The sequence below is a fragment of the Paralichthys olivaceus genome, chromosome 18 (genome assembly GCF_024713975.1).
Source record: "Paralichthys olivaceus isolate ysfri-2021 chromosome 18, ASM2471397v2, whole genome shotgun sequence".
Lineage (NCBI taxonomy): Eukaryota > Metazoa > Chordata > Actinopteri > Pleuronectiformes > Paralichthyidae > Paralichthys > Paralichthys olivaceus.
Genome location: NC_091110.1, coordinates 9,763,521 through 9,776,004, shown reverse-complemented (window position 1 = coordinate 9,776,004; position 12,484 = coordinate 9,763,521). Strand labels below are relative to the sequence as shown.

The 12,484-nt window shown below is 41.8% G+C and overlaps 1 protein-coding gene across 1 annotated transcript in view; it reads left to right on the top strand.

Annotated features, from left to right (window-relative positions):
• tmem38b (transmembrane protein 38B) overlaps window positions 1-8,471 on the top strand; it is a 30,484-nt gene extending 22,013 nt beyond the window's left edge. Inside the window, exons 4-8 of the mRNA XM_069513962.1 lie at window positions 4,092-4,248; window positions 4,809-4,993; window positions 5,108-5,195; window positions 6,395-6,512; window positions 7,550-8,471. Of these exons, the coding sequence (XP_069370063.1) occupies window positions 4,092-4,248; window positions 4,809-4,993; window positions 5,108-5,195; window positions 6,395-6,512; window positions 7,550-7,843 (842 nt within the window). The 3' untranslated portion in view covers window positions 7,844-8,471. The remainder of the gene's footprint in view (window positions 1-4,091; window positions 4,249-4,808; window positions 4,994-5,107; window positions 5,196-6,394; window positions 6,513-7,549) is intronic.
• Window positions 8,472-12,484: the final 4,013 nt, after the last annotated feature.

Here is a 12,484-nt window from a genome sequence, read left to right as displayed (position 1 = left end):
CCACACACAAGCATTCATGAACACATGCACAGTCTATTGTAGTTCCACTGCTGTAAAGCTACAGTCTATTTTGGAACTTGCCTTGGAAAACATCTGAGCTGCTGTGACCTTTTAACCCTTTGTCCTCTGCTCCTGTCTGTCTATCTATCTGCAGCTGAAGTGAAGACACTTAAAGAGTAAAACATATGGATCAAGTGTATGCAGGGGGTCAGTAAACACAACATGCCACCCTCATATTTTCCCTGTTTGTGTGTATGTGTGTAGTGTAAGAGCTCACACTCAGCTGAGATATATGGGGAATGAGTCACATATCTCCTGTGGAGCAGAAACAGTAACGTGTTTGTCTGTATGTTTCTGCTCACTGTTTTTCATTATTCAAACACGTGGTGTGTTCAAAGACACATGACTAGCTTGAAAAAAGTTTGCAAGTAAAGTTTAAACCTCAAAGTCTTTGTGAAAGAATTTCACACATTCATGTAGCCATCTCCAGTGTTTCTTTTCCCCAAAGAAGGAAAGGAATGTCACAAACCATCCAGCACTCCTTTGCTTTTCTCTTTCCTGTGTTAAATTTTTCCTTCCTGCTCCTTATGCTGCATCCACTCAGGGTGTCCAGTCCTGGAGCTGCTCAACCTTCACTGCAGTTTACAGTAGAGTTATTTTGAGCTTTCGGTGAGTAGATTGTTGAGGAAGAAGGAGGAAGAGGAGCAGTGGTTGTATGTTATGTGTCAGTCCTCCCTTCAGGCCAAAACTATTTTAGTGGTGAAAGGTTAAAGGTCCTGTAGTAACTGTCAGAGAGATGAGACGCAGCATGAACTCGATATAGAGAACGAAAAAAGAAAGAATGGAATTAGAAATACAACCAGCACATTATGACATGTTACATCAGAGCTTTATTTGACTTGTATTAATCAGATTTGACTTGTAAAAACATTTCCTTCAAATGCAAAGTCAGAACAGGATCTGTTTCGGTTTTGTGTTTGTGCCCCAGCCTGTCTGAGCAGTGGATTATATTTCGACAACTAAATAAAAGAAAACCTAATTTTCAGGATTGTGTTGCTTGCCTAATTCCTGAAATTATGAAATGCTCAGTAAAATTATAGTTTTATATTCTCCACCTCAGCTCTAATCATCATTTCTGCCTCTCTTTAAGTGACTCGGCTCAGACAGACTGTGGCTGAAGGTGATGTCAGAGCAACACTGTTTTATCATGTAAGCAATTTGTGCACTTGTGAGCTGTGTGTTACAGCTGCTGTAAGAGCTAAAACGCAGTGTGGATTCACATCAGGGCTCATGTCGGCTTTCACAGGAGGAGAACAGGATGTCAGTCAGGGTGTTAGATGATTGGCATATTACAAACTTGAACTCTTCCCTGTCTGATGCTTGGGTGCTTTAAACTTCCTCCTCTTCTAACTGCAATTGCATCAGACTTCATGTTCACACAGGATCGGCCAGGTTGTGTCGCCAGGTTTTCACTCGGTAGAGCGCATACGTCCACCAAGGCCCAACAGACCACTTAAATTCAGTCAAGCTGCAGCGAGTACCGCCCCATCTTACAAACAAAACAACATCTGACATTGACGCAGTAATGAAGCTTTGGAGACATAAAGGCATCGAATAATGTGTTGGAGTGTTAACGGCTCCCTCTGAGTATTTTATGTAACAACCAAACACATGGGAAGGTTTTTTTTTTTGTTACATCTTACTTAACGGCCTCTTTCTCTTTTTATCTTTGTGTGTTGCCACATCTCATCCATTCTTCTCTACTTGTGCTGTTGACATGTCCCAGCATGAAGAGTTGCTGAAACTCCCAACACTGTCCAGTCATTAGTGCATTGCAGCAGTTAATAGTGTTAATGGTTCCACCTTTATCGCTGCTCAAGTTTGGAAACACTGTTAAGTCCTGTGTATGCCATGGATCAGTATAAAAAAAGTGAACACAGTTCTGTAAGAAGCACGTGAAAGTTTTATATCCATATGATGTTACATTGTACTTGTACTTAATTGCATTTCAGAGAGAAAATATTATAAGTTTCACTCACGTACTTATTTATTACAAACTATTCTTCATGATAACAGAAAAGCACAAAAAACTCGACACAGATTCTGCAGCTGATCTTTTTTGTCTCTCTTTACTGCCTCATTTATTATATCATGACCCCTCAGATTTATCTGGTGGCCCTTCAATGGGTCTGAGCCATGAATTATAAACCACTTGATATTAGTACCTGTATCTAAAGTAGATCATGAGCTCCACCTCAGCTGGGTACGAGGATAACATTCTGCATTATATTAAAAATATATCAGTCAGAAGGAAAAGTTGCTGTTAATAATAATGTCTTTTCGTAAAATTTGTTCTGTGTATTTTAAATGGAGGGAGTGGAGGTTCAATGAATTCACTTCCCTGTTACTTTCAGATTCTTTCAAAACATGAAACGAAAGTTGAGTCAGGCAGACTGAGTCCAGGGGGAGTCTACAGTGGAGGTAGAGAGAGCTAGAAATCCTCCTGGTTTTCCCGGTCTCTCTCCAGGAGTCTATAATCTGCCTGTAATCCTCAGATTACCAGTGTGGCCCTGTGTTCGGCCACGGTGACTCTGGGCAGGTGGCTCAGGGTTAACTGAGCTCTACCTGTGTGAGCACGAAGCGAAGGAAACCTGTGCTCATATGGTTCTGTGTCAAATCGTCACAGCTGAACCATCGCTGATCAAAATGAAAATGTTCACTCTGATTTCAACACAGGAGAAACACATGGAACCAACCTTTCATGTGATGTGGGCTCACGGAACATGAACTTTGGACTTTGACTGGTCCCTTAATACAGATCACAGAGAAATGCTTCTCATATCGTTTTAAAGCCCTTTTGGCTCCATTTTTATCTAAACATGATGATATTCCCAATATAAACAATAAAAACATTGTGTGATTATATCCTTTAATGGGAAAAACAAACTTCAGTTTATAATGTCATCAAGACCTTGAGAAGGTTTGGACCTTTTAGTTTTTGAGTCGTTTTGAGATCTTATTATTTGGACATGTAAAATACCACTTTAATACTGTTGTTGACACCCAAGCCAAGCGTGTGGAATCAAATGTTTTTATAACTTTTAAGCAAGTAAAAGCTATTATTTTTTAACTATTTACAATTTATTGCAAAAGTACAATTTGAATGTTGAAGTAGTAATGACTCAACATCATCTCAGTGTTGTAATTTCAAAATAAAAGCTTTGTACTAAATCTTAGGGAGGTTATGAAAATCACACAAACACAATAGAGAGCACTGTAACTGTAACTAATGAGTGCTCATATCATGCAGCCAACATGTAAGTGGGTTCAGTGTAGAAAGGAATGCAGTGTTCATTTCAAACAGGGTGTGAACACAGGGAGCGTTGAGCAGCAGATCATTACTTGTAGTGTAGTGTCAGTACGTTTGCGCTGCACTTTGAACTGTGTTCCCACACAAATGTTACATCCTGCTCCACAAACCTTTGTTCCTCTTTTATCTTCCTATATCAGTTCACTGTGAACAGGTTAATATTTATACAGTGCAGGGACTGTGGGGGAGGCGAGTGTCACACAGGCCCCCAACCACTGTGTCAACTCCACTGTCTGCTGCTGCCCTGTTGTTCTGATATCACTCTGCAGAAACACTGCATTTACAGTCTGGACTGCACAAAGCCTGTTCCTTCAGTGTAGTGGAGGGATTTGTGTAATAAGTAGAATGGCACTCAGTAGAGCGCATAAGTCCACCGAGGCCCAACAGTCCTCTAAGAGCCAATCAAGCTGCACTAAATTATACACACTTATGAATATCAACCCCCTCATCAACATCTCAAGATGTTATTTCTTTAAAAATGCTGAAAAACGAAAAAATCTTGCAATGTTAAAGGAAAACAAATCCTGGCTCCTCCTGTGATTTGGATCTGCACCAACATTTTATGGATTCTTCCCTGACCCCAGGTATTGTGGTAAACCATGCAGTAGTTTTTGCGTAATCCTTCAAACTGACTATCTCACTACTACTATCTTATGTATGGGTATGTGTACATACTACTATAGGGGACTCAGGCTAATAAATCTATATTATTTTTGTGCAGGAGCTCTGGAGGTGTCCAGGGTCAGCCCCTTGGCCTGCTGGTTCAGTTCCATGCTCTTCTGTTTCGGCGGAGCTGTCCTGTCTGGGATCATGCTGGCCGAGCCCCCCATAGCGCCTCTGACCAACAGCACCAGTGTTCTGCTTGCCTCGGTCATCTGGTAAACATCTGAGAAATGAAAAATACATGGTAGTCTGTAGACGGAGAAAGGATCGAGACATGAAGCAAGCTCAGGATTAGCTAAGAGGCCATTGAGCAGCTTTTGAGAGAAACACGGACACAGAAACATTTCGTTCTCTGCACTTCCCTCCAGCAAAATATGTAATAGGGAAGGTTTGTTACTGAAGAAGTGTGGAACAACTTCATTATGTGTGGAGGGAGCGTGAAACGTGGAAGAAAGTGAATGAAACAGAAAGATGATTGTGGAGGTCCCCTCTTTATATAGGAAGCCTTTAGTGTCCTCTGCTGCTGGCATATATAATTACACTCTTCTCACAAAATATATACACACTGCCCTCCGGTGGAGAAGTGAGGTTACTGACACAGACCAGCATTTACTACTTGTTAAAAAAATATTTACTGAGATCATGCAGTAGTTTCCAAGCAGTAAGTGTGTGTGTGTGTGTGTGTGTGTGTGTGTGTGTGTGTGTGTGTGTGTGTGTGTGTGTGTGTGTGTGTGTGTGTGTGTGTGTGTGTGTGTGTGTGTGTGTGTGTGTACAGGTACCTCGTGTTTTACTGCCCCATGGACCTGGTGTACTGTTGCACTGCCCTGCTGCCTCTCAGGCTGGTGCTGTCGGGGATGAAGGAAGTGACCAGGACGTGGAAGGTGCTCGGTGGCGTCACCCAGGCCCAGGGCAAATACAAGGACAGCCTTCTCGTTATGATTGCGATCGGGTGGGCCAGAGGTCAGAGGCTCTCGGTGTGCATGCGTCACACTCAAGGATGTTGAAGAATGTACTGTTATGGAATGAACTACATATGAATTGGTATCATGTGTGTGTGTTTTCTGTCCTCGCCAGGTGCTGGAGGTGGTCTGATCAGTAATTTTGAGCAGCTCGTTCGAGGTGTGTGGAAACCAGAGACTAATGAGCTCCTCAAAATGTCTTAGTAAGTCTTCTAAAGGATTCTGCTCATATTACATCAGTGCATTACATTCATGTGTTGTCTTCGTGCTGATGAAACAATTTTATTACACTTTGAGTGCATTGTAATGGACTGAGTCTGAGTTACTAAAAAGAATAGTTTGATATTTTTGGAAATGTGCATATTTGCTTTTGGGGGGGGGGGTTGCTCTGCAGTTACAGCTCCTGGGAATCACATGACATTATCCAACTCAGTATCTATTTAGTGATTCCAGGAATCTGTCTGTCTGTGGAACTGTTCATCTTATCTGCTTCACACTTGGCACGTGTTTCGTCAAAGGCCCAAGGAACTGCAGCGTCGGTCAGATACAGTCAGTCTTAATAAACTTTGAATAAACTGGCAACCAGCGCTCTGTGATGCAGTGGTGGATCAGCTTCAGGGTTCTGCAGACTGAGTCCAGTGGTCGGTCTTTGCTCGCCACACTGCAGGTCACCTTTACACTTTCAGAACGAAAACTGCAACCGGCCGCAGGCCAAGCTAACAGCCTCTTCCAAACATGCAGCTTTAGAACAGGGACTGCACAAGTATTTTTAAGGAGCCAAAGAAAAATTTGAGTATATTGTTAGGTTGAAACTCATTTGTACACATTTATAAAAATTATAGCCGTGTGCATTCACAGAAATGGAACAAAATAGTTATGTCACTTAATTAGATAAAAATCGACTGAACGTATACACACTGAATATTGTAGAATAAATAAATACAATTTGATATAAAATCAATATAACTAAGATAAGGATGCCAGGAGCATAATATCCGAAGCTTTAATTTCCTTGTCTTGTCTTGTTTCCTTGTCCACTACCTTTTCTCTCAAAACTGACTGGCTGTTACATGATTGTTTTTTGCTAGCACTTGTGTTTCTTTAATCTGTTTCTTTTGCCATTACTTTTAATGGGTGTCCTACTTTTTGCTGTCTTGGATTTTGAAAGACATTGTATCCATTTGCTTCTTGCCTTGGATATTTTGTGAAGTTCTTTGTAATGGCTGTTCGGAAAGGTGCAATATAAATACAGATATTATTATTATTCAAATAATTATTTAACTTGTTTATTAAAAACTCTGGAACTTCTGTGTGCAATATGTTATGTCCCCAGGTTACATTATGGCAGCCTGCCCTCATGTACAGTGCATAGTAACAGATCATTTCTCATTGTATGTTGAAGCCCCACTAAGATCACCCTGATCGGGGCGGTGCTGTTCACTCTGCAGCAGACCCACTACCTGCCTCTGCAGAAGCACCACCTGATGCTTCTCTACACCGCCTTCACCGTCGTCAACAAGGTCAGTCGGCTGCGTCCGTGTCGCTCGCGCATGACACCACTCATACATTCTCTGCTTGTTAATGGAATCTCAGGGACACCACTCTGGCATCACAAATGTTTTGCTGCAATAGCTCGCTCCACATCTGCGATGGCCTGTCTTCTAAATGACCTTTCTCCCTCTGCCCTTTTTTTTGAAGTTTTAGCTGCGGTGACTCACATTAGCTCAGTATTACCCGTAGGGCTGGTGCTTTTGCATCATTTTCATCAGCTTGCATCATTCCCTCTTCTCATCTCTGGGAAACTTGTGCTCTTGACTGAGACACAGATAAATCTACCATGTCTTCTTTCAACTCTCGTTCTGTTTCGCTGCCTCTGTCTCTGATCTGTCAAATTAACACAGAACCGTTTCATCAGATTCAGAAGTGTCCAACCTGTGATTTGTTATGTTGTGCTTCTGATGATGCAGATATTATACACTCGCTGCCTTATGATAAATACATATGTTATTCACTTACTTTGTGCTTGTATATAAACCAAGCATTGAATAATAGATCTGATGACATGAAAAATAGTAGAAGTGCCCTCTTTATCATTGTATTGCATATACAGTGTACATGTGTCATTATCTGGATCTGCACCAGAGCTCACCTATTGTTAGATAAAAGCACTGTACACGTCTGATTTTTTGCATAAAGGGCAAATACACAAGATGGTGGTGTTTGTATCAGGAGATCTTGGGTTCATCTCTGGTAAGTGGAAGGAAGTGGAGACTCAGCGTCCAAAACATTTTCGATGAGAGTGGTGAGAGTAAAGCAGTCAACCAGAAAACCCAGAGTGAACTTAAAGTCATTAAACTCTTTGGTTTCAGGTGATTATTTTCTTTGGGTTCATCCCAAAAAGGGACAAAGAGTGATGTGATCCATTGTTGAGATAAAAAGACAGATTTAAAAGTGATAAGACAGACAAATACATGTCTTATACACTTAACAGACGTCTCTCTCATCCGTCTCTTCTTATGTTCCCGTCATTACACGTTTATTTTCTCTCTTATTTCAGACGAGGATGATGCTGACCGGGTCCAACGTTTCGCCGTTTGCTGTCATCGAATCAGCCGTTTACAAGACCCTCTTCACGGGCTACTCCCCTTACGCCGCCCTCACTGGCGAGGAGCAGAAAACATGTATAGATACCAGCAGGACAAGTGGGACGTCGTCCTCCCTCGCCAAAACCAAAGAGTCCAATGGGAAGGGAGCAGCAGGGAAACGCACCCCGGCTCCACAAAGTGAATCACTCGAAGCCAAAAAGGAATCAGAGAACACGGAGACGACAAACTGCAAGAAGATGAACTAGTCAGCCTCTGCCCCGTAGCACCTTTTCACCTCTACGCTGGGTGGTGGAGTCACTTCTGATTCAACATTTTCTCATCTGTTTTTCTTTTTAGCAAAAAAAAAAAAGAGTTTTCATTCCATTTTTTTCTATTCATTTCATTTATTTTACTTCTAATTTAAATCCAACTGATGAAGAAGTGACTCCAACCAACCCTGTACCTTATTCTGGGACAATCACCCCATCCTTAAAAGTACTGTGATACTTCTGCTGTTCGATATGAACAACACACTGTCCTCGGGCTTATTGCACACTCGCAGTACAAATGTGTAGCTTGTTTTTAATCTATATTTATAATGAGAGGAAACTGTTGATTGTATCTCTGGGTTTTGGGAACAGTGCTGTGCACCTGCTGATCTAAGAATGTCTCCATCTTTCTGTGTGCTTCATTGAAACACTATATTTCCTACACTGAAATATTTTTAAAAGAGAGATTATATTCTATAACACTCAGATATTTAATTCTATTTATACAAAATAAGTATGATTGCACTTGAATCTATAAGAAGTTTGAAATTGAACATTGTTTCCTTGGTGAATGCTTTGAATTACATCTGAAAGCATGACAATAAACAGGTTTAAATGCGGTAAATAGAGTTTCCTTGTGTTAATTACCCTCCAGCATTATCAGACACATTTGTACAGTTCAGTGAACACAGGGCTCCAGCTTAAAAAAAGATAATTAGCCACATTTTTAAAAAAGAAAGCTGCCCATTAATTCAGACTCAAACATCATGTTGCTCTTTTAGCACATTTGTCCACGGTATCATGTGGCTAAGAATAATTGAATATCAGATGCTTTTGATCTGATAGAAAGTAGCATGGCGTCCACAAGTAACCTCCTTTAAAAGACTGAAAGATTGCGTCAGTGTAACATCAGCACCTGATTGATACCTCACCCTCTTTAAAAGGCTGCTGGAGCGAGATCCGCCAAATCCCCTCAATTCTCGTCTATGCGAACCCTCAGACGGAGCAGAACCCCCCCCTGTGAATACAAATTACGAACGAGTGGATGGAAGAGAAAGGAGAAGATGCTCAAAGATGATCAAAAGTGATACATGTTGAGATGATAGTGCTGGTTGTAATATGCCTGAAGTCAATAGATTTGAGATGCACGCATGTCAATTACAGTCTTGCATCGTGTTAGTGTGCGCTGATGTTTCTGACTCGTTGAACTGTGTGACCTGGAAAACTGAAAGGCACATTAACGAGCCGCTGTTTTCCCCCACACTGCCTCCCATGACAAGACGGCAGGTGACATGATGACAACTCAGGGCCTGAAAGTTCCCTGACACTTCTCTTAATGAGGTCCGGACCTGCATGACCCCCACCACAATTACTCAGTGAGCTGAGCAGCCCCCATACTGTCGAGCCCCATGCTACCTTTCACCTCGGCCCCTCGCTCCCCTGCGCTTCACCTGCCCTATAGCTCATCTCCTCAGCCCCTCTCTTCATCCTCCAAGACTTCTGCCTCTTCCAGTTGTCAGGTGCAGAAATGTAATCCTTCGACGTGCATATAGACTTATTTTGTTCACACACGCACATAGAATATACACAAAATGCATGCTACACTGCCTTGTGTTCCTATACACATGACTTTGAACCCATGGTGATTTCTAAGTAGAGGTCATAACCACACACATACACACACATTCCTATACACATGACTTAGAATCTGCCGTGAGGAAGAGAGGTCAGGGACACACCAAGATGATGCCTTACCACCCATAAACAAATTCACAGCACACACACACACACAAACACACACACACACACAAACACACACATACACGCACACACAGGACCTGAGAAATGATGTTTGACCTCATTAGGACCAGGCTTTGGTCCATGAGGTCAACTGGTCCTGACAAGGTCAGTGTTTATGCTGAAAAGGTCATAAAGAGGTGCACACACATACACACACACACACACACACCAACACAAAAACAGGAAAGGCAGCGTGGCTAAATATTGTAAAGGCATCACCTGTCTGACACTGACAGTGTGAGTCTGTGGCCTGTTTTGTTGTTATTTTTTCTTTAGATTGCCAGTTTAAAATAATTCTAACAAATGCACATATTTATTCACCTTGTTTCTTCTGTTTGAGTTGATTTACATCCTCATCAGTTGGTTTATAGTGTGAGAAATTTGGAAAGTATTTTGCGACAGACTATCCCACATTTGGAATCGTTCATTTGATGGATTTTGTTCAATCTCAAACACATTTATTAATTTAGACGATGCTATAAAAACAGAGTTTTATAACTCATCTTAAATTATTTGTCTTTTTAATCCTCTGGCTTCATTAAATGGGTTAACCTTCACACCACACACACACACACACACAGATTTTCAAACTCAATCAGTGAAGCTATAAAACTGTTGGTAGCATCTTTAAATTCCACTGCTGCCTGGAGAGTAGCATCCGAGCTGAGAAAAGGTGCAGGACAGGTGATCACCACTTGGTGGCGTTAGGAGGCGTCATCTGTGATGGCTTGATGCCTGGGAACTGACAGGCTGGCCAGCAGCTGCAGGCAAGAAGGGATGTGGACAGGAGGGGACCCTCTCTGCAGAGCCAATGGTGGCTGCCTGCATGTGCGTGAGTGCGTCTGGGCTGGTTTAGCTGTGCTTGTGAGGACTGACGGGAGCCAGTGTACCACACTTGTGAGAACATTTTAGGCTGTAGGGTCATTCTGGACCGATAACAGAGCTTATTTTGGAGTTGTTGGTTGAAGATGTGCAACCTAAGAACCCTGAAACTTCAAAATCAATTAAAAAAGTCAACTGAGAGTATTAAAATGTCAACAATGCAAAATCTGTGTACTTTCGTTTGGGATTTTAGAACAAGAATAACACTCCAAAAAACCATCTGACCTGACAAACAAAGTCAAGCAAGACCTGCCAACTTGTGTGTATCTGTGTGTGTGTGTGTGTGTGTTTCTGCATGTGCTCTGACTGTGTGTCAGTCAGCGCTGACACCATGTCAGCGCATGTGCATGTGACACAGAGTGGCAACAAAGGAGTCCATCAAAAAAGGCTCAAAGAGCTGCGGGACCTGCACATACACACACACACCACACACACACACACATGCCAAATCCCTTCACCACTGAGCACTTAGTTTTCTTTTTTTTCACCATAGAAGGAACGTGACCTCTACTTTATAGACCATAATGTATATTGATTATTGTTATTGTGGCTGTGGCCTTGTTCCAGTCAGTCCCAGTCATTTCAATGACACGTTGTCCCACCAGAACTCCCATCATGAAGTGACTGGGAAAGCGTCTGAACTAAATCTATGATCCTCTGGATTGTGACAGTGCACCTGACGCAATTTCACGTGATGTCACACGCTGGACATTGTTTGGCCTCTCTCAAAACACACACACATACACCCAAACACACACACACACACATTGGCGTAATCTCTAGTGGGACCATGACCACCGATTCTCCTCTGAGCTAATGTCTACCATGGATGAAATCGCCTTATCAGTAAAAATTATTTTAAAAAACCGAATGCAATAATAATTCTTTATCTCTCTTTGCTAAGGCCCGAATAAAAAGTTTTCATAGGTGCTTCAAAAGAACAAGATATTAATTATATTTCAACCAATGATGCTGATGATACTGGGATTGTTTTTGATCTAAGTGAATGTTTTTTAATGCTAACTTTTGTCAAACGACTCTACGGGTGATGCAATCAAACTCATTAGCTCTTCAAGTGAGATGAAAGTAAAGAGTGAGCTGCTTGGGACCACACAGGAAAAACACTCAGTTAGAGGGAAGTCATGAGAAGGAAGGAGACAGGCAGAAAAACATTAGAGGAGAATACGAAGTGAGGAGTCATCAGGGCACCGTGACAACGTTGTGGTGTTGTGTGCATGACAAGACCCACTCGCACGCACGCACGCACACTCACATACACACACACACACTTGCAAGTGCAGCAGTCCCTTCAGAGAGGCCTCACTAAACGCCAAATGGCCGATGTCTACCACCATTCAAGATCTGACTTGTAAAGAACAGCTGCGAGGAGAATGACAAAAAATGGAGCTATAGTAGTCTTACTAGCAAGCTGTGTGTGTGTGTGTGTGTGTGTGTGTGTGTGTGAGAGAGAGAGAGAGAGAGAGAGAGAGAGAGGGGATGAAAAACAGAATTAGTGGAGAATGAATGTGACTTGTGTCTTCAAAACAAGTTAGTTTGTCATGTTTTTTTATTTATTTAGAAACTTCAGCAGTGTCACCTCACACCAATAAGGTTCTTGGTTTGAATCCCAGCTTGACTTTGTGTGTGGAGTTTGTTTGGCTTTCTCCCACAATCATGGTTCAATTTAGATTTTTTGGAAAATCTAAACTGAATTTAAGTTTTAATGGTGGTCTGTACGCCTCCAACAATTAATCGATCAAATAGATTAAATTGTCCAAAATGTGTAAACCTGATTTCAAATGGCACAGCAGCACACCATCACCTGAAGCGAACACATGTTGGAGCCATGGATGAAGGGCACTTCTTCTTCTTCTTCAAACTTTTGTTTACCACTTCATATATTACAAGATAGAAGAAGCATAAAATAGCTTTTGCAGCATTATAGTTGTGTTTGAT